The sequence below is a fragment of the Sander lucioperca genome, chromosome 12 (assembly GCF_008315115.2).
Source record: "Sander lucioperca isolate FBNREF2018 chromosome 12, SLUC_FBN_1.2, whole genome shotgun sequence".
Taxonomy (NCBI): Eukaryota; Metazoa; Chordata; class Actinopteri; order Perciformes; family Percidae; genus Sander; species Sander lucioperca.
Genome location: NC_050184.1, coordinates 14,907,354 through 14,930,751, shown reverse-complemented (window position 1 = coordinate 14,930,751; position 23,398 = coordinate 14,907,354). Strand labels below are relative to the sequence as shown.

At 39.8% G+C, this 23,398-nt stretch overlaps 1 protein-coding gene across 1 annotated transcript in view; it reads left to right on the top strand.

Annotated features, from left to right (window-relative positions):
• Positions 1-9,063: 9,063 nt before the first annotated feature.
• The window catches only part of LOC116040939 (copine-9-like), an 87,869-nt gene continuing 73,534 nt past the window's right edge, over positions 9,064-23,398 (top strand). The window contains exons 1-2 of the mRNA XM_031286680.2: positions 9,064-9,343; positions 10,882-10,922. Of these exons, the coding sequence (XP_031142540.1) occupies positions 9,264-9,343; positions 10,882-10,922 (121 nt within the window). The 5' untranslated portion in view covers positions 9,064-9,263. The remainder of the gene's footprint in view (positions 9,344-10,881; positions 10,923-23,398) is intronic.

Genomic DNA, 23,398 nt, shown 5'->3' with positions numbered 1-23,398 from the left:
TTCAATACGAAATGTGTGGTCTCCCTTCTTTTGTTGTGAATTTGAGCTGGTTCACGACAGTTATGGTACCGCTTATTGTTTCTTACAATTTTACTGCATAGAGATATGGAAAATATATACAAACCCTGTATTCATACTGTGGAATATTAGCAGTTAAAGTTATATTTGTGCATGTTGCAAAAGAAGCTGTGTGCAGTCATTGAGGAAGTGGTTCAAGCAAATGCTGAGCCTTTAATAATGCTTTGAGCATTTATGGTATAAGAGTGCCTTGTATACCAGACCGACAAGCAGAAACAGGAAAGGTAGTTAAAGTTACAGAACAAACAGGAAGTTGCACCACAAGGTCCAGAGTGTGTGTGTCTGTGTGTGCGTGTGCGTGCGTGTGCGCAGGCGCGCGTGTATGTGTTTGTGAAGATAACAGCAGTTACTGTCTAGAAACTAGGGGCCCCCACCCCCCCTGTGAGGTTAGGATAAAAGTTTGAGGGAGAGAAGAGAGGAGCGTCTTGATGGACCAGCTCTGATTTAATATCTGTTGCCATGGAAACTAAGATGCTATTTGTGAACCCACAATTGTGTGTAACTTTTATGCTGGACTCAGTAAACTTTGCTTAACTGAACTCTTCGTCTCAGATTGATCCTTGTGTTCTGGTAAACTTAAGTCCGATGTAAGAAGGCGCGGAATTAGGTAATTGGAGTCAGATTTGACAAGGCCTTAGGGCCTTATTTTAGACATAATTTCCACTTCAATACTAAAAACAAAAAACAACCATAAGAATGATCACCATATCAGATCATAAAGGAACGGAGAAGATACCTTGTTTGTGAAATAGTTACATATACCACTCAACCAAACTTGGGTATTGTGTGGGCTTCACTGTGCAGAATGATGAACATGTGCGTACGAGCAGAACTTCCAACACGGTCTCACAGCAGTTCGTGAAATTGTCACGTTATTTTTAATCCATTGATTCACATTTTTCAAATTTTTTTTCGTAGTGGCCAGCACGAAAAGGGGAACCATCTACACGGAGGTTGGGTTTAGGAAAAGATGAACGGGGGAAGCAAACGTCACACCCCAGGACACGATCCGCGGTCTCTGGGGGACACGCGACAACAACAACGGGACAGTGGAGGTTCGGTTTAGGAAAAGAACAACGGGGAAAGGACGCGTCACACACCGGGAGACGGCCGCGGGGGACGCGTGACAATAACGGGATGGCTGAGGTTGGGTTTAGGAAAAGATGAACGGGGAAAGGACGCCTAACATGCCGGGAGACGGCCGCGGGGGACGCGTGACAATAACGTGACGGTTGTGATTAGGAACGCAACAACGGGGAAACAAAACTCCACATGTGGGCGACGATCCCCAGTCTCCGGGGTGAAAGTCCTGTGTTGTTTGACCCAACCACCAACCAACCAACCTCCCTACGCGGATTTTCGGCATTTCATACTACTCGCTACCGTAGTCGTGCTGTGAGCATGAAATATGCTCCCCATTGAAATACATTAGTTTAGATTTTCATGCTGGCCACCACGGAAAAAACGAGAAAAACGTGCCCGTGTACACGAATCAATAGATTAAATAACGTGACCATTTCACAAACTGCCGTGAGACTGGGTTGCAACACTTCATACAGCATGGCATTCCCATGAGCCTCAGCTGTACTTTGTATGCTAATTAGCAAATGCAAACATGCTAAACTAAGATGGTAAACGTTATACCTGTTAATCAGCATGTTAGCTTGCTAAATTCAGCATTCGGTTAAAAGCAATGTGCCTAAGTACAGCCTCACAAAGCTGCTAGCATGGCTGTAGACTCTTTGTGTTTGTGGCTTGATATCCCATCATACCTTGTGTATATGATACATGAGTTTAGTTTGTCATTCTGTTATAATATATTGATACAGCATAGCAATGTGTATAAGTGTATCAATTAGGGATGGGCGATACCACACTTTTAGGATTCGATACCGATACTTTTTCTTGCATTTTCATCGATATCGATACCGATACCGTTAATTTCTTATTGCCAATTTTTGTCAGTAAAAATATTATTACATTTAAGACAAATCACAAGACAAATACAGACCATTTATACAAAATGTATTATGGTCAATACATAATAAAATTAAAAGTAAAATAAATAACATAAATATGAATGAAATAAATTAAATATGAACAAAAACATACACATTTTCAGGCCCTTGGCTGTGTCGCTGTCGGCTGTGTCGCACGTTGACGCTCATTCGCTCGTCTCCTGTCACGTGACATGGGCCAGCTCAATACGCCGCCAGGTACAGGGGTGTCCCGGCACATAGTCATTTAAGTAAGTAATCTAAAACAGCTGAAAGTAATGCATACACCCCCAATTATTATTTTTTAGTTTATATCGATATTTTTTTAAGGAAATCGATGCCAAATGAGTAGCGTGAGTATATCGATCTATCGATACCACAGGATCGATACGCCCATCCCTAGTATCAATATGTGTAAGTGTGTATTATATTCTGCGTGTGTATGAATGCATGTGAATATATGTGTGTGTGTGTATGTATACATGTTTTTACATTGTCTATTTTGGTGAGGAAAGGTAGGTGATTACACTAATCTGAAGTCTGTACTTTAAGAACCACAAATATGTAAATACCTCTGTTTTCTTCTTCACCAAAACCTTTTTTTATAACCCTGACTATTTCTCATGACTTCTGGTTTCAGAGCACAGTGACTCTACAGATGGGACAGCAGATGTAACACGGAATGGAAAAGGAAGTAAAAATACCTGAAGAACATTAACAATGAGTACAATGTTTTCTTTCTATTTACAGTACATTATTGCTGGAGGTTTTCTCTATTTGTCAGACGCCTGCTTTGCTCTGCAGTGAAACGGAAACAAAACAGGAATTCTCCTTCTTGAATAATTAGCTGCTGCTCCACACACACACACAGACACACACACACACACACACACACACACACACACACACACACTTCAAGCCACTGACTGCTTTATCATCCAACCACTTTATTAATAGATCATCAGAGACAGAAAATGGAAAATAACTGGAAAATGTTTAAATAACTAGACTTTCTTCTCTGTCCTGTCGCAATACTCTTTCACTCACTCCAATTTTTTTTTTCTTCATCTGGCCCCTATTCTGCATCTCTCTGCCCTCCATTTCTGACTCACTCCTCATTTCTCTTGGTGCTGTTTTTCTCAGCCCATGACATTTTTCCATTTCTGCCTGATCAGCTGCAAAATTGAGTTGATCTGCACACACACACGAATAACATCTACAGTATTTGTCATTTTTTTGCTGTGTGACCATGCAAGGAAGTACTGATATAGTCACACTTACTGTTCATCACGTCCGGACCAGATGAGTCTGTTTTGGGCACGTAATGATTCAATCTGTATGTTTCACAGGAGATCAAGCTGCTTCACATTTAGTCTTCTACTAAATGTTAACATTGCCTTTGTTTGAATCCCTTTTCCCTATTGTTCTTGTAACTTACACACCCTTTCTTCCTTTTTGTCTGATTCTCGAAGACCTTTGTAGCTTTGTTTTCCAACAATACAATATTTCAAAACACAGCTATTTTTTGCAGAAGCTCCGAAGAGTCATTCTGGTGATTAGGTCATAGTGGGAGGCTTTAAAGAGTGTGACATGATGTTTTTTAAGACAGACGATTAATGGAAAATTACAGAGAAGCCCTTCCAGATTTAGAAGCGCAGACATCTCATTAGAAGATGACAGCTTGTTTCTTCTGTTAAGCCTATTGACCACGGTTGTGCGAGCCCGACTGTTTGATTACCTGCTCCAGTGAATGTATGCGGCATATGATGTAACCGTTCCTTTTTGCTGTTACAAAGTGAGTGTGAAAAGGTTGCCTTTCTCCAGTTATGTCACAAACGCGAGCTCTGTTGAACTCAACTGAAGCCTCACCTATTCACGCTGGCATTAAGTTAATGTTGTTTGTTTTTGCCTTTTTTCTGCTGCCACTTTTTCTACTTTTAGCTCTGTGCCTTTTTTATTGTTTTTTTATTCTGTTCTTATGACCTTCTCTTATGTATGTTGTCATTTCTCTGTATGTTGTTTTGTCTTTAATTATTGTGTTTTGTTCTAATACCACACTGTAAAGCACTTTGAGCTGCACTTAATTTTGTGGAAGCTGCTATACAACAAAAGTTATTATTAAAGTTATTATTTCTCCCTTTTCCCTAGTCCCTCCCCAACATTAGTGTTTGTGTCTGCCTAATTATTAATTTCAGTCCCAATATTTCAATTTATTTGATACGTCATCAATCAAGGTGTATAAATGACAGAAGCTTGTTTAGTTTTTGTTGTATGGGTTGATAATATTTCTGTTGTTTTGCCTGGGATGCTGGGGTATATCAGCTGATCAGTAGCTTAATCAAGGAAATTGCTAACAGGTGTGCATCATTGTGTCTCCTTAGCAGCGAGGGGCTGGGCTCCGTTCAGATGTAGGAAGACAGTTTCGCATTGCCAGACCTTCCTCCACAGCGCTGAGGAGGAAGGTCTGGCTAGTCCACACAGCATTCCAGGATCGGAGAAAAACATGCTCTGGTTTATTGGCATTTCTTTAAACCAATCACAATCATCTTGGGCGGTGCTAAGTGCCGCATGGAGCTCTGGTGTCGCTGCAAGATAGCCTTGGGAAGGAACTTGTTTTGGTGGAACATGTGTATGTTCAAAAGGTTGTTTTCGTGGTGCAACAGAAAACTCAGATTGGACAGATAGTCTAGCTAGCTGTCTGGATTTACCCTGCAGAGATCTGAGGAGTAGTTAACCATAGTCCTCATAAATCCACCGGAGATTAAAATTACACCACAAAGAAAGTGGAAGGTGACATCCGGCGGAATATCCAGCAGTCCTAGAAGTGGAACGATGTTGATATAGACTAGAAGAGAGGTAATACAGTTCTGAAGTAAAGGACATTCTATAATATTTGGGGTGCTCATTGGTATGGATGGGTGCACACTGACATGTGATGTCTGCAGTAATTACCGTAAGAGATCTTGTATTAATGTTTTTTCATTATCCTGTGTGATTTGGATGCTTGCTCTCTGTTTAGCTCACTCCAAACTTACCTGTGCAGGTGGTAGGTTCCAGTTGGGTGAGAAAGTAAAATGCCATTCACTGGAGTAAGAGGGGGAAAAGTAGTTGGCTGCTTGCTGTGAGGCTGCAGTTTTCATTTGTTTGGGGTTATTTTGCTTTAGTTTAATGCAGCTTGATTGAATTTCCCGGGTTTCATTTTTGCCCTTTGTTTCTGAAAACCTTTTGTTAATAAATGCCACTTTTTTGCACTGCTTCTGCTTATCAACCTGCTTCTTTAACATCCCATCTTAAAGTTTTCCGTTGCCAAACCACCTCATCTTAAAGTGCTCATATTATGCATGGCTTTTTCCCTTTCCTTTATTGTGTTATATATCTTTTTTGTGCATGTAATCGGTTTACAAAGTGAAAAAGCCCAAAGTCCACCCGAAAGGGAGTTACCATCTCCAACAGAAAACACTGTTCACAAACTGCTCCAAACAGCTCTATTGTAGTCCAGCCTTTACTTCCATCACTTTGTAACACGTTATAATGCTTGCCTAGCTGCTAGCGTGGCACGCCCTCATACTCTGCTTCTGACTGGCTAGTAGTCCTTACCTAGCTACTGCGCATGTGCGACTCCCAACAATAGAAGTAAGAAGCCTCACTCTGTAGCTAAAACAGAGAGCTCAACACACAGGGTGAAAAGAGGAGCTGCAGCAATGTGCAGTACAACAAAAATATGTTTTTTTGAAAATTAAACCATGTAGACCTATTCTGATATAACCTCTAAATACAATTATGAACCTGAAAATGAGCATAATATGAGCGCTTTAACATATTTCACTTGTTTGTCCTACAGTATGCACTCCTGCAATACAATATCTGCTAATAGCAACTAAAGCATGATTAACGTTTCTTGTGGTTATGTTCTGTGATGCTCATTCATATAACATTAGGTTTATGGAAGGGATTACTGTTGATTCATTAGTCAAGGTGTTTGTAACTGGCAGCGTGAGTTTGTGATCTCAGAATCTGAGGCTGAAATGTGCACAAACTTGTGTCTGTTGCTTGCTGCTTTTGTGCAAGCCCTGTCCGTGGCATACTTGTGTGAAATGTTATACTTCAGAATCAGAATCAGAAAGGGCTTTATTGCCAAGTACGTTGCACATACGAGGAATTTGTCATGGTGTTGTTGGAGCATGTCATACATACAAATATAAGAAGGATAAAAAGAAGGAGGTGTGTTTATGTACGCAGGTGTGAGGATGCACCCGCTCCCTCACTATTTAGCTATTTTGTTCCCCTACTTACTAGACATGTATTCTCATTAGGTTTTTTTTAAGTTCCTACGTCAATTAACAAAAATGAAGTATTGAGTTTTGTTTGGATGAAGGTTAATTATTGGATGATGATACACACCTGATTGCTGACCTGAGTGGTGACCTGATTGGCCAGTTTGAACTGGAGAGGCGGGCTCTAATTCTATATCTGTGAGTAGAATGTGAGAGGTTGTTTATTTTGAATATTGTCATATTCAGAATAATAGTGGAATATTTGTGTGCGTGTAAACGTACTGACTGACATTGTAGAGGCGCATACACATGATAGGCGGCAAAACCGCTTAGCACTGGCCGTTCCATTGATTTCCTATAGGGAGAGCAGTGCCGCCCAACTATGCGCTGCACTACCCCTGGCGTTGCGCACCACTCGGATTTTCCGCTTTGCGCTGCTCTCAAAGTTCACATTATTGCCCTTCTGGAGAATCATTTTGGAATATTTAGGTAACTGGGCCGGAAGAAACCTACCAATGTCTCCAAGACTCTGTCTATTAGGTGACAGAAGTCAATTACACAACATATCAAGTAAAGATTTTTCTGTAATCATGGTTGGCATTACAGTGGCTGCCAGGACGATACTTAAACACTGGAAAACACCTAAAACCCCGGCATTAAAAGAATGGGCCAACACAATGATAAAAACAGCTTCATATGAGCATATGCTAAATAGGATAAACACTGTAAAAAAAGATAAAGCACCAGCATGGGATAGTTTCTGGACATACATCACACTGACTGATAAACCTGTATTATGAACAAGGCTGCTAATTATTCCAATATTGATGTGCCCTTAAAGCTGCTGATGTTAGTCTTGATGTTGTAACTGATTTCATGTATGTGTGTGTGTGTGTGTGTGTGTGTGTGTGTGTGTGTATGTATGTAAATGTGTGTGTGTGTGTGTGTGTATGTATGTAAATGTGTGTGTATATATATATATATATATATATATATATATATATATATATATATATATATATATATATATATATATATATAATGTTTTTTATTGTTTTTGTTTGTTCTGTCTATGGTTAAGACTCTGTATTGTAACAAGAAATATCTCTGTATGTGATACACTGAACTGTCATGCACCAAAGGAAAAAGCAATAAAAAAAACTTGAGTTACAAAAAAAACAAAGTTCAAATTATTTCAACGTTGACCTAGTTGCTGCTGACCTTTCGAAAATGCAACCAATGAGTTAACAGCTGTCGTTACCTAGCAATGGGAAATAGCTTCCTTGCCACCCTCGGTGACGAATACCTGCTCTCAGTGACAGATTGGGATCAAAAAACGGCCCTGGCATTTGTAACACACCAGCCCTATTTTTGTCAATAACCTAGCTTGGAAATTTGTAACTCTGCCTTCCGAGTGTGTCTTTCCACGCACTTTGCCGCAGTACAATCTTGAATATTTGTGGCTGCATGCATAAAATAACTTTAAGAAAATGAAACAAAGACAAATTATTATTAGTGGCCCATAGGGGTACATAGGGGGGCGGCCCTTCTGGCATTTGCCCAAATTCCAGATAGCCAGTCCGTCACTGCCTGCACTGCGCTTTGCTCTGCTCTGCGCCTAGCGCAGAGAGCAAAGCTCTTATAATGTGTAGGCGACTTAACTGTCGCGGTGTGTGTACCTGTCCGGGGTTTTGCAGTAAAAATGAAACCGCAGCAACCACCACATTAATAGAAACCCTACTTTCAGAGCACCCTCACAGCAAAGTTGACCAACCCCATAGCACCAGCAAAAGTTGCAAAGGTGCGCCATATTTTTCTTGCAAGCCAATCAGAGCTGACTGGGTTTTTCGGGAGGGGGGCTTTAAAGGACCGATGCAAAAAGAATGTTTTTTTTTTTTTTAACCTTTAAACTTGCTAAACATGCATAGAAACCCAAAAATGCAAGTATGAACCTAAAAAGGAGCATGATAATGTCTCCTTTAACCAAAGTGCTTTTGTTGCCTCACAACATAGTCCGGGTTTTTCCTGCATAGAGGAATTTTTGCCCCCCCCCAAAGAGGTTTTAGCCAGCCCCAAAGGAAAATCACCAGCACCAAAATAAGAATTGAGATCCAGAAATAGCACTTCAAATCCTCTTCGACTGTGTTTAATAGCAATTTACCAAACAACCGTTGACAAGCAGAACATAAACTTGAATAGGAGCGCTTATATCTCAGTTTTATCGTCCAGGTTTTATTTACTCAAGTGTAATCAACATTTCTATTAATGTTTTTATGTTTTGTTAATGGTCATTGATTGGTGATCTCAGTCTATGGCCTATTTATCACTGCCTGTGTATATAAAGGTAAACACTGAAATACACGCTTTTTCTGGGTCAGGTAGTAACTAATTGTGTCAATTGATGCCTCGGAAATAATGGCGTTAATAAGCTAGATGAGTAACAGGTGACATGCAACAGGTGAGTGTATGTTTAGTGAATAAATGACACATGGGGGGGGGGGAGAGCGGGCATGGTGCTGTTGCCGGTGCCTCCGGTTGGCTGCGCTCTCCTCCTCCTCCCGGACAGACACCAGGAGCGCACCGTGAACGCACAAAGGATGAATGAACTTTAAATCTGCCTCACAGCTCTCTCTCTCTCTGTCTCTCTCTCTCTCTCTCTCTCTCTCTCTCTCTCTCTCTCTCTCTCTGTCGCTCTCTCTCTCTCTCTCTCTCTCTCTCTCTCTCTCTCTCTCTCTCTCTCTCTCTCTCTCTCTCTCTCTCTCTCTCTATCCCTCCTCCGCTGCTCAAGAAGGGAAACACCAGTGGGAGATTCTTCGACAATGGATTTACTGCAATCACGATCCTATTGTGAATGATCATCTTTTCTTGTTCTTCTTTCTTTCTTTGCGGATGCTCATTAGCGTCGTGAGTCGAGATGATGGCATCAATAGGGGAATTCGATCCGCTCAACACCAGAGTCCCTGCAACTAAAATAGAAGTTACCGTTTCGTGCCGGTAAGGTCAAACTCTCATACAAATAAATAGATTTCAGTTTAAACCCAGAATAAAAGTCTGCAACGTAAAATCTGTCACACTGACGTGAAATTCAGATTAACAATCAAGCAGCATCAGAGTGACAGAAGTTAATTAGATGTGTCTGTGGTGAATGTTATTTTTTACTTCTGATGTAACACCTGTGATACCTCCTGCTGATGTTATTCCCTGATGTGCGTCCACATCTCCACCACCTCTATAAAACAAATCTGTAACATTAACATTAATTAAGTAACTAACAATGTATTTGTGTGAATCTGTCTGTCTCTGTGTTTTTACTCCCTGGTGCCCTTTGCTCTCAGGTAAATGGTTAAGCCCATCAGCTGCCTCCAGTGTGCATCAAAGCGATTACAAATCCTATAGACTGTCATGATTTCTTCATGAGATCCAGTCAATGCCCTAAGTAGATTACCATTGATATTCACTGACATGCATGCACAAACATCCGGGTATAGATGGCATGATGCAGTTTCATAAAATGTTGAACATATGCTCATATAAACACTGTTGGTAAATAGTCCTACAGTGATAATCATCCTAAAAATACATAGTTAATGTTGATTTTATAAGCTTGAAACAAAGCAGCACACCTGAATGTACTGTTTGGTGGCAGATTAGCTGCATGGTCGGCTGCTCTGCTTACCGACTGGCTGGCTGGCTGACTAACTGACGAAGCAGTAAAACCCAGGTTCTCTCTTGGTTTTGTGGACTGTCAACCTGCCTGCCTGGCGGTGCACTGACTGAATCTCCAAGCCACTCCTGAATAATGAATAGATGCTGCTCCTCTACAGTCCCCTCCTGAGCTCAACCAGACTTGAAGTGGCCAGACACCTGAGTTAAGACAGCCCAAACCTGGGAGAGGGAGTGGGCTCAGATGGGGAGATAGATGATGAAGTCCCCCTTCCCAAAAAAAAATATTTAAAACAGCTAGAATTACATGTCAGACATCTTATTGTCTTATTTTTTGCACAACAGTATATTGAAATTTATGGCATTTTCTCACCAGATTGTCAGTTATTTTGTATTTTGTAGGATCTTAAGTTGCATAATGACAAATGCTACAGCCAGCAGCTGGTTATCTCAGCTTAATATATAAAGACTGGGAGCAGGGGAAAACAGCTCTGATAAGTATGCCTATATTACCATTGCATTAACATTAACATTAATTACTTCATCGTCCTCTTCCTGAGGGTTGTCATCAGCCTTTGAGTAACCTAGTGTACACTATTTTATTTGGCTCGCTGTGGCTTGCATTTCAGGAAGAGAGTTGGCAGCTCAGTATTTTTAGAAATTGGTTTCACAGAATAACTTGAAATCTGACCATGACCTAACTTTCAGGGGCTTTGCTGAGACTTTTAGAAACACTCAGGGGAGCGAAAAACCAAAGAGACAAAAATGGAATTTGGGAAATGTTAATGAATGAATACATTATCTCAAAACAATAAAAAAAAGGACTGAAAGGATCCATTTTTACCTGCATGTTTTTTCTATTACCACAGGAGTCTGCTGGATGTGGATACATTCTCCAAGTCCGATCCTGGTATGTAAGAAGCCCTTACTGTCTGAAATGCTGGCATTAATAGAACAATGTTTTGCTTTTTTGTTCCTTATAACTTTAGAAACTGACCTATTTTATTGTTTAAGTCTCTTTAAACTGGAACATGCACTTGTTATTCATTTTTACATGCTTTTTGTACACCAGCATTCTTCCTTAAAGCAAGAAAATCTGTTAGATATAGGCTAATAAACGGTGTACTACTCTCCTCTGGCTCTTGCACTGAAGGTCAGAGCTATCAATAGGTGACACCTCTGCTGATAAAATACAAGAGTGAGGAGGGAGAATAAAGAACAAGGACAAGACTAAAGAGGGACTGAAAAAGTCAAGGTGGTAGAAAGGTTAGGATGTGAGGTAGGCTGAAAATGACAGCGGAAGGAATTAAGGGAAGGAGGATGGCAGAGCTGGAAGACAATGCAAAGTTACTAACCTGTGGCCATTCACCCCTCGTATATACTGTCTCAATGAAAACACAAGGCTGGCTATATTCTTATGGTATTTAGTGGAAGGATATGTCTCGTATGCAGGACTCTGGAGCTGCAAATGTTAGCCACGTATCTGAGTTGTGTATAGCTAATTAAATTTACATTCTCCAACTTAAACCCCAGTAAACGAGACCAGTATTAGGATTTCATGGAAACCAGAAACAAACATCAATGTGGAAAATGTATCTCAAGACATCAAAGATGTCAGCAACAAGGGAATCATCATTATAATACATTACAATCATGGAACGTACAAATTGGAGGGTATCATCTTGCTTAAACCATGGCCAATTGTTAACAAAATCCCACATGTGGTCAAATTAATTAATGTGTTTACCTACTTAATAACTACTTTTTAATCTAGCTTTTTTTAGTTTTAAACATTACAAAGTATGCAATTCCTGCTGCTTGTGTTGCAGGAAACAGCTTCACAAGGCTGGGCCAGGAGTTTTTAAAATCCTGACAAAGTTTAAAGATGCCCTGCTACACGTATTTCATTACTTTGTGGTAATGTCTGAAGTTCTACCATGGACTGTCACATTTATTTGTGGAAAAAAATGCCTTGGTTACCTTGTTTCAAGCCATTCTAGGATGGTATAGAAAGCCTGCAGGAGATCTCCATTTGTGTCAGTTCTCATTAATATTCAACGAGCTAAGCTGCTTGACTCTGATTGGTTAACAGCTAGCCAATGAGAGCCTGGCTATCAGCATCCTTTACCCAGCGCAACTGGGCAAGCTCATGAATAGTAATGAGCTCAGGCAACATCACGTCAGAATGACCAGCTTTTGTAACTGGCCTGATTCCTCCACTTATTTCTTTTCCGTGGCTAGAGCTGACAGAGGAGGTAGCAGTTCATTTTCACATTCACGACATAACACAAACACATATGGACCTAACATATTTCAAAAAATGCAAATAAGAACGGTTTTGTGTGGCAGGGCATCTTTAAAAGAGGGCAAAAAAGAAACAATTCACTGAATGCTTCAAACATACTTAATTGAAGATACTCAGTGTAGAACAATAGACAATATGGCTGCATTCTCCTACACAATATTTTTTTTATTTAAACTCCTTTCCAGAGGAGATAACGTTACGTATGCTCCGGTATGTTAGCTCTCTACGTTATCCTGTTTTTTTATGCTGGATTCTGGGTTGTGAATAGCCGATTGATGCTGTGGATGTTTCAAGGCCAATCATCTCTCGGCAGGAAGAAGTCTTGTCGTCACTCCACCAGTAATTCACAAGAAGCATCACAGAGAAGCCCTTAAATATACATTTTATTTTTTCAAAGCACAAAATCTTACCCAGTGAAGAACATAATGGAATAAAAGATGCAGAGACAAAAAAGGCCGGACGACATTAAATAAAAACAAAAGGAGCATGGTACAGGCTATCAGAGAGTTAGTTAGAGGGTAAAAGTGGGACAGAAGATGTTCGTGCGGTGCTTCAGTCATTTGTCATCTGTGAAACATTCCGACTCAAACTTCACTGCCTTTTTAACAAGGGATCAATTGATGCACTTCTCGAGAATCGTCGTAAGTAACTACCTTCAGCTCCAGCTATGTTTAAAATCCATAATACAAAATAATCAAGCTTAAGCTTCACAGATGACTCTTAACACAATCATCACAGCAAAAAGTGTGGCAGACAAGGCTGAAGAAGATTGCCAGAAAAGTGCTTTAGTTGGAAACTTGACGACAACAAGATGGAATACTTTTGTCCTTCTAAAAATACTTCAAAAAGCTGAAGAGCCGAAGAAAGAAAATTACAGAGAGTGCATCTTCTCTTCACCTGCATTCCAAACTGCTCTGTTACAAGTTTGAGTGTTTATCCCTTTTGCCCTTTTGACACTAAAGCTTTCTAGCCAAAAGTCCAGCTGCCTCTGAACAGAAAAGTAGTGTGTTACTTTCGAGAGCCCATTGGGTGCAACTTTCTCAGACAAATGGTACCCCCAAATCAGCCAGACAGCCAGGCTTTTAAATTACTTACACAAATCACAGCTGGAAAGCACAGCTGTCTAACTCCTCGCCTAGGCTGGTCTCGAGGCTCGGCTGATAGTGATGGGCCACAGATGTGAGGGCAGCCTGAGGAGCTACTGGGTAGTGATGGGCGAAGAAATCTTTTTTTGAATGACTCTTTTTAGTGTCCAGTTTGTATCGGGTCTAGGGCTGTCCTTGACTAAAGGAATTCTAAGTTGACTGACACATGATTTTGTTGACTAATCGATTAGTTGATTTAATCGACAGATCTGTAGAACTGAGTTTCTCCAAAAGGAATCATGCAAAAGCACCACTTTAAATTGTGTGTTCACTAGAGATGTGCACATAGGATTGTTGGAAATAAGTCATTATGCATGAAAAACCATTAAAAAATGACTAATTAACTAAAGATCAAAACGACCGATTAGTCGACTAATTGACCCTAACCGGGTCAGCCTGTCGAATGTACCGAGTGCTCATGAATCCCCGACTTTTCCCACTCATACTGCCAACGCAATCGCTGGTATCGTAGGGCACTGCTCACACTGCCTGCTATGGGGGTGAAGTTGCTCAAAACATAGGAAGCGATACAACCAATGAATGAGCGGAAATCATTGTGTCGAACGTGGACGTCAACGAGTGATTCGAGTCGAGACAGCCTGGCAGCTACCAACTGAACAAGATCAAATTAACCCGAACTGGGCCCCCTGCTACACATGGGATGCTGAATCAATTTTTATCTTTATTAATGTAAACTTATGACTTATGAAGTTTTATGGGGCGGGCAGCACTAGCTGTTGAACGTGCATATACTATAACGGAGTGTAGCGGAGAAACTGACGCCATATTTTGCATGTATCAAAACTCGAAAGGTTAGATACATTTACATGTATCAACTCTAAGGAACTGATTTTGTGAAAAGAATCGTTATGACCATCAATACTACTGGGCTCCAACCAGTACAGACAGGAAGAAGAGGTGAGCCTTTTCTTCGGTCCACAACATAAGCCAATTTGGTGAACAGTGCTAAGAGCTGCCTACTACAGCTGGGAGATGTAATAGGAGAGACACTATCAATTGTAACCTAAGTAACACAGACAGCACAGGCAAGAGGGAAGGTAGAGATTCAGGATTCAGTCCTTTTTTGCGTGTATGCACCTAGAGCAAGTTGTACTATATAATGAAATTCTTCTTTTTCTATCCTCTCTGGTTGAAAACCATTTAAAAACATAATTGTACAATAAGTTAGACGAAACATTTGCATACATCTGCAGCTTAAGTGTACATACAATATCTGTACAGTGCATTAAGATGTGCAGTAGAAGGTTGGATGTGCACATAAGATACTAGAGAATAAAAACCATTGCTATAATGTATAAAGTATAGTCTATATACGTTTTGCTCATATGCACACTAATTGAGGCGATAACTATTAGTATTTCAGTGGTTGCTGAAACATCTTCACTTGCTGATCTGAGTGGCCCAGATAATTTACAGTTACCCAGGGACCAGCTTGCTGTACATTATCTCTTACTTACAGTGTAGCAATATGATAATGTTGCACATAACATGTAGAAGATGACAATCTGTTACTTGGCTTTATAATTACTTAAGAGAACAGTAGCCCTTAGCCTCTTCCTTAGACTGTGTGGAAAAAATGTGCGTCATTTTGCAATCATTTTGTTAACTGCTGCTATCTGACCTTATTGACTCTAACAAGCGCAAAGTAACTCTCAAACCGAGGCCGTCATAGGAAGCTGAAATGCCTGACAAGCTTAAGAACTTGCTATCTGACGACATTAACACTAACATTCTGGAAATTGTAGTAGCTGCGCTGCAAACAATTATTTATCCCTTAACGTCTTTATATGAACGATCCTAACCCTTACCCCTAACCCATTTATAAATCCAGTGTTGGGTATCGGTAGGGTACAGATTCAATCATTGGCAAATTATCAAAGATGTTTTATCAATATGAATAAAGTTATGAATATGCATATTAATAACTTCACCACCCTGGAACTCAGGGACCAATAATCAAACTGTGAAACTGTCTCATTTAGGTGGTGTTTCCTTTAAAATACAGATCTTAATTAATTTGGTTAATTTATCTGTTATTTTCTAGAGGAACAATAGGAAGGGTGAATAATAATAATATAATAAGTACACAAATAATCACAGCCAACTGCTATTTAAAGTATAGTAGAATTTATTAACTTCAAAATCATCAATGGCCAATCAATAATTCTTCGATCAATTAAAACCAATATACCCTTTTTTAAACTATAACAAAAAGCAAACAAGCTGTGTGTGTGTGTGTGTGTGTGTGTGTGTGTGTGTGTGTGTGAGAAGGAGAGGGGGGGGAAGGTGATGAGATGTAGTCTAGCCCAAACACTACAAAAATGGCTACTCCTGTGAGCTGCACAAAACTATTTAACCTCAAGAGGGCGGTAGTGGTGCTAGGTGCAGCCAAGGGGGTAAGCTTCGCTTCAGAGCTCGAACCTCCTATGGTGCCATTTTGATGCGACAAAGCGATCACCCAACGTTAGCATTCCATTGACTGCCATTCATTTTGACGTCACTTTGACAGCGAATAACTTTACATCTGAAGCATTTTTATTTAACTTTATTTGTCCATTGTTTATTTCTAAAGAAACACGACAATGTATAAAAGGCTCCATTACCTTGTACCTCACGTTATGGCTCCGTAGCAGACGTTTTTGTAAAACCAATAGCAACAATAGCAAATTACTCATTAATAATACACCCTATCTTCCCAGAACACTATACAGCCTCTTACTTTGGATGTGTAGTTCACTTAGTTTGTTCGGTGGATCCTTCCGCGATGAACAAAGCGAGTTAAAAACACAGGCCTGTGATTTAACAAAACAGAAATGCTCCCTCCGGCAGTTGGATTTTGAGCTCTGTCAGAGTCGACTGTAGAAGACGCAACGTCCTCCTTTCCTTGGAAAACAGGGTAAGTTACCCTCTGCAGATTCGGTGAGAAACGGAAAATCTCCTTCACCAGGACCCCCCTTTAGTACCACGAAGATACTATTCAGCTCAAACTCGACCATCCATTCAGTAACGAAGGCTACTAGTGGAAAGACGGGGTTTGTCGGGCTACATTGGCTTATATCCTCCTCGTTCACCTAGCGGTGAGCATGGTGCGTTCAGGTCACCTCAGCCAATGGAGCGGTGACTCCTGACGGTGTGAAGCCGTGGCTTGCAGTTCTTAGATCTTCCACCAGCCTGACCATGTTTCTCCTCGTGTTGAATGGACTTTCTCCATTTTAGAAACCTCTTTCATGTCGAGGTGCGACTTTTTAGGCTTCTGGTTTGACTGAGGGCCATCCCTTTGTCTGAGGGTCACAGGCTCGCTGCTCAGTTTAAGCACATTTTTTTGGTTCCAACACCATAATTATAACATGACAAACTCTACCATGTTCCTATCCATTACAATATCACAAAATGTTGCTGTTATTGTATCCACTTAACACACAGTATTATTTGGACATGTATCTGAATGCATTCATCCAGGTGTTTTTCATAAGTTGGACCACAAACCCTTAAACCTTCAGTTCTGTTTACAGCCACAGCTGCTCCCTGCTATTTGGTTCCAGCAGTTACGACTGCCCAGTCTCAGCTGTTGGATATTTGGCAGCAAAGTTACATGGGAGCCATGTGCCATGGCAGTAATGTGACTGCAGTTTATGACAGGAAGGAAGTAATTAACAGTGTGGGTGTCATACAGGAGAGAGGAGATTGACCTGCTCAATCAGTCGTTCTTTTCCACTTCTCATGTAAACAAGTTAATCAAATTATACATGCCTAATCAAAGCTACTAGAATGGCAAGAATTACTAACTGCTGGGGTGACATCTAGCTCACCCAGTAAGAGCATTCGCCCCATGTTGGCTGAGTCCTGCAGCAGCGCAGGGTTCGAATCCGACCTGCTGCCCTTTGCTGCGTGTCATCCCCCATCTCTCTCCCCCTTTCATGTCTATCCACTTTGAAATAAAGGGAAAAGCCCCAAAAAAATAATCCAAAAAAAAAAGAATTACTAGGGTAAACGTACCCATTAAGCCCAGGCACCATTTAAGCCCACTTGCAACTTTGAAGTCAATTTAAAAAAAAAGAGGGGGCTGTCTTCTGCTACTCATTATTTTATCCAATCTAACAAGTTCTTTGTTACACGTCAGTTTTTGTTGAGAACCAATCACATTTGTCAATGTTGAGTTATGTGAGCCTACATCAGTGCAGTCTCAAAGAGGCTCACATAAAGTCGCCTCAAAACTTTGGTGTTTTGGGACCCCTCAGAAGGAATCTATTTTCAACTATTTAAAACCACTAACTTGATAAGTACATTCATATTATGTAAAATGAGAGATTAATGATTTGATTGTTGTGTATTATCAAATCGTTTTTTGTCAATTTGTACTATTTGATTTCATTTGGAAAGATGAGTTTTGCTAGTTAGCGTAGCGAGCTAATCACAAGGTCAAAATATAGCCATACTGATAGATACACTGCCGAAGGATTAAAAATGTTAAATATGTACACTAAATGTTTTCTGATTCATTTTACATCAATCTACAAATTAAGACACAATAAATGGTTTGGGTGGGCTAAATATCTTTTAAAAATGCCTTTTTTTCAAGGTGGGCTTAAATGGTACAGTGAGCTAAAAAGCAGCTAGCACAAGGCAACTTTGAATGAAAATACATTGATAATTCTGAAAGTTTGGCAACAGAGGGACAACTATGATGGAAGTTTACAGCATATTTAGGCTCCATGCATAGCTTTATAAATATATTTAATTTTGGTGTGAACATATCATCTTTATTTCCCCGGTAGTCACTGTAGAACCATTTAAGCCCAGCATGTTCCATTTAAGCCCATCTCATGTGTTTCAATAGGAAATTCCTGAAATTATGAGTTTGATAGGAATTTTTGATTTTCACTGTAATCCTGTGACTTTGATGTTCTTTTACCTTACTGACTTCATTAACAAGAGTACATCACAGATCACACACTGGCCAGATGTATTGTTATGTAACCTAATGTAGTATACGGTATATATATACAGTATACAGTGAGAAAAATGACAACAAAATGGAAGAATTATAACAGTTGTCCTAAAATCATCGAGGCATGTCGCCTTTTGAGGTTGAAAATATTGAACGGAGGTTCATCCTTTGCCGGGCTAACCTGCAGAGTATTGGCCCTTTTCACCTGGCAAACCACCAAGAAATCGAAATACTGTACAAAAAGAAACTAAAAGCAATGCAAGTAGGCTAGCCTCTTCTTTGAGCTGTTTTGCAAGTCATGTTTGATATCTGATGTTAAAACGTTATTAGTGCAGGTGAAGAGTTGGCAAAAGCATGCCAACAAACTATGTAATGTAACGTAAATTTTAATGTAAGACAGGTTAATGACTGTTTCAGTGTCAGTGTTTTTACTACTTTAAAAATTGTTATATTATCAATATTAAAACAAACTAAAACCTATGAATGTAGCTTATCAGAATAATAATTGTAGTCTCTTGTTCACAAGCTGCTCCTCAAGTCATGTTTGTGGTTTGTTATTATTGGTTCAGGTGACAAATTGGCTAAAGCAAATAAAATAAAATGTTTTTTGTAGATACTTGTTAATGTAAGACATATTATTGAATACATATTTGGTGTTTTCACTAACTTTAAAATAATATTTTTTTAATATTTTGTCAATCATTTTTATTGTGGGCTTATTTGGAACACATGTGGGCTTAAATGGTGCCACGGTACCAATTAAGCCCATGCCAGACTTTTGACTTTATTCATAAAATATCTTTATTTTATATGATAAAATATACACAAATAAATTAATTTATTTTCAAATGAGAGATTAATCTTACATTTCAACACATGATTATGTTAATAAACTATGTCAGTATTTATGAAAAATAACTGAACTCAGATTTTGGTGGGCTTAATGGGTACGTTTACCCTAACTGCTGATTGTGTAAATGCTAAAATTAGTAACTTTACATGACAGAGAACAAAAATACACAATATAAAATCAGGCCAAAAATAGTTTCTAGGGCTAATCACTCTATTCTGATGTTAGTATCATTCAGAACTATAAGACAATAAGGATTTCACAATACCAGAAATTTAGTAGTCGATACCAATACCAGTGAAATTCCATGATTCTCGATACCACGGTAAAAAACAAAACAATGAATCCCATTTACTTTAACATACACTCCTTTATATTGATATTAAGTTAAGTCTGTGTTGCTTTGCCGATGTTCTTTAACATATGAACCGGGCTGGTTAAACTTTTAAGTGACGTTATGCTGGTCTGGCAGAGTGCTAACGTTAGCTAATGTCAGCTGTCGTAGATAACGTTAGGCTCTAGGTGAAAAACAACGGCAGAGAGAAACTGACCCACTTGCGGTTTGGGTGTTCCGGGTAGGCCTAACTCATGAAAGCTGTTGCTGTAGATGTATGGTAAAGCCAGAGGCTAACTGCTGTCAAGCCCTCAGTGTGTGCACGAAGAGGAGGCACTTTTCATTGTTCTTGCGCGCTGGTAGGTGTTGTTCTTCTTCTGCATTTAACGGCAGACTTGAACACTTGTAGGTGTATGCTGCCCCTGTCAGGTCCGGATAAATTGCATCCACGGTACCTAAAGTACCTGTGGTACTGAAGAAATATGAGTATTGTCACGTTTTCAGAATTTTGGCATCAACTTGGTACCAAAGAATTGGTTCTCATGACATCCTTACCAGCACTCAGTAAAAGTTAGTCTAGGGAGTGACATAAAACTTGATGAGGAAGAAAATGAGTCCATTTTCTTTTTTTCCTTTTATTGCCAGACATAGAAGCTTAAATGTAACTTCAGTGAGAGCCCTGGGCAAAATAACAAGCCAACCAGCCCAGAGTAGAAAGAAAATCCCAAACTAAACAAACAATCTTAAACCTAACTCCAGGTGGAGATGTAACAAAAATGGCAGCTCTATCCTAGACGGCTTCTTGGCAAGGAGTCAAAGGTGGTAGTTAAGACACAAAGAGAGAAAAAATACCTTAAGATAATTAACTGATTAGCTGAAGTTGAAACTGCCCACATCAACAAACACATCCCATCCTGATGTATTTACCAATACCAAGGCCCTTTAAAGTGCATAATCAAGTGTCACACATAGTTTAAGTGAGTGTGGATGACAAATGTTCATTATTTGATCACTCACCTCAGATTAGATGAGAAAGATAGTGAAACATTGATTAATCGATCAAATCAATAAGCCACTTGATAGAAAATGAATCAACAACAATTTTGACACCTGATCCTCATAAAAAACAATGACCAGGTTTCAATCCAAATTAAGCACAAATTTTAAAAAAACATTTCCATAAAATCAGCAAAAAAAAATGATATGTTTATTGCAACGTATTCTCATGAACGAGTCCGTATGATATCGAACGAAAATGTATGCACACCAAAACGTGATATCCTACGAAATTAGGAGACCGCCGGGTGGTAGTGTTAATTTCATCAGACGAGACGAGACTACAGGCCATTTTATGGTTGTGCGTAGAATCAACGGCGTACCCCTACAGACCCCTCTGCGTCTACGCCGGACCCTACACAGTAGCCTGACGTGCACTTCTCGAAAAATGGAACTACACGTCGCTCGGCCGTGTCTTGGTAGCGTTGCATTTCCCCAGACCCATTTCCTGGCTCTCCTTCTCCATAAACAACATGAAATCAAGGAGAGGGTTAACTTTTCCTGCTACAGATTTCTCATCGTGGTCAGAAAGCAAGGGGAGACACTTTGTTTCTCTCACTATGACTCTAGAGTCGGTACTCGCTCCAAAGCTAATCGCCGTCACTCTCTCACTTCTCCCTCGCTCACACACACACACACACACACACACACATGCCGGCTCGACGCACACACCAGCCCACAAGAATAAACTTCAGGCCACTTACGTAGGCTACGGCGAAAGCTCTGCTTGGAGCCTCCGCAGAACTCTAAAACAGGCTTAAATATGTTCGTCAACAACCTTTTTTTCCATGACTGAGACGAGACGATGACGAGACTGCACCAATGTCCACGTCCAAAAAAAGACTAAAATGTTTTGCATGAAATAAAAACTAAGATAAAATCTCTCATTTTTGTCCACAATCATCCCTACTTTTTCATCATGAGATAGAATATTCAGGCAAGTTGCGGGCAACTGAAGCAATGCTGCATGTGCTGCTAGTTAACACTAAACTTGACAGCAGGTTACGTTAGCCTAGTATTAGCTAGTAGTTGGATTAAACAGGGTAGAAATGCTGACAGCTAAACAGTGTAAAGTGTGACTGTATTTTACTGTAAAGGATTCCAACAGCGGGACGTCCTACAGTCACCACCTGCCGTTGTCGGAAAAACAACACAGACGCACTTCACTTGAAACTGGTAAGCCTCGTGGTGCATTCAAAGTTATCGTAAAATACCCTTTTCCTATCTAGTGGATGTTCAGCAATTCACTGGTGAAATAAGTTATTGTTTTAAGTTATTATTACATTATAAATAAATCATTTAATTTTGACCATATGGCCTTAGCAATAAACAAGCCGTTCTTTAATCTCACCAACAAGTCGTTTTGTGCTCTTTTTTTTTTTTTTTTTAGATATATTGAGTTTTCTTTTGACTAAAACTAGACTGAAATGACGAGACTTTTAGTCCACTAAAACTTGACTAACAAAAAAAGATATGTGAATGACTAAATATGACTAAAACTAACAAGGACATTTGGCACAAGACTAAGACTAAGACTAAATTAAAAATAGGTTAACAAAATTAACACTACTGGGTGGTCACGTGACGCTGGCTGGATGCGAGCTCCATATGGCTAGTTGTTTAAAGCAATAGTGCGTAGTTTCCGCTGCCCCCATTAGGAATTCTAAGTAATGACAACAAAACTGGCGCGTCCACATGATACAAGCCTTTCATGACCCTATCTTCACTCGAGTTTCTGAGCGGGAAAGTCACTGGACACCACAATCTTCTGAAATAAAATACAGAGAGAGTTGTGTGGAGCTGATAGTCTTAATTAGCTTTGTAGCAACTCATTTGGCAACGGCTTGAATGTAACGGACGTTCATTAATATCAAAAAGTTACGCACTAAAGCTTTAAACCGCTTCAGAGCTTTGTGACACCGGCTACAGACCTCCGTTGTATCAGCAGTAGTTGTTGGTTCAGTTACCCCAAAATAGGTTTCCCCAGGAATCAAACTCCGCTCTCTGGCTTGAAAGTCTTGTATGTTAACACCCATCCATCCACTCTGACCGTAGCCGCGCTCTTATACAGCGGCTGTCAATGTAGGGAATACAGCAAAAAAAAAACGTGGAATGCTTACAAATTACAGTGCTTAACTTTTCGTAGCTTTTTGAACGAATGGTTCATAAGAACAGGCTGAATATTGAGATAAACAGTTGGTGGCACTAATTCTCAAGTCCGGTGCCATTACACCATTGCAGACGAGAGTGCAATGAGATGTTGTAGCTAAAGTAAAAGAGCTCCAGTCAAACTGGCATTCAAAATGGCATTCATATTTGTTTCCTGTATTGTCATCTGCCCACACTGATGTTCTGATGTTTTCTTCTCTTCGGTCGAGCTGAACCTTTTAACCGTTTAAGTCACATGCTGACGTACATTTCTTTGCTAAGTCTGTGTCTGTAATCGATGGACTTTTCCACCCCAACCAAGCATAGAAACGTTTTTTTGCGATATTTTGACATAAAAACAGATGCATGGAAATTCACTTATTCTTATTCTAGTTTTCAAATGTGTGGATTTGCTGCTGAACAAAAGGCTGCTTCCCTATCTTCTCACCAGGCCCAGTTTACTAACATTAACATTTTTTTTATGTATTACATAAATCTCAGTCCAATGTTTTTTTTGTAATTTATCAGATTCTACAAATAACAGATCACAAGGTTGTTGAAATCTACAAGGTTAAGTTC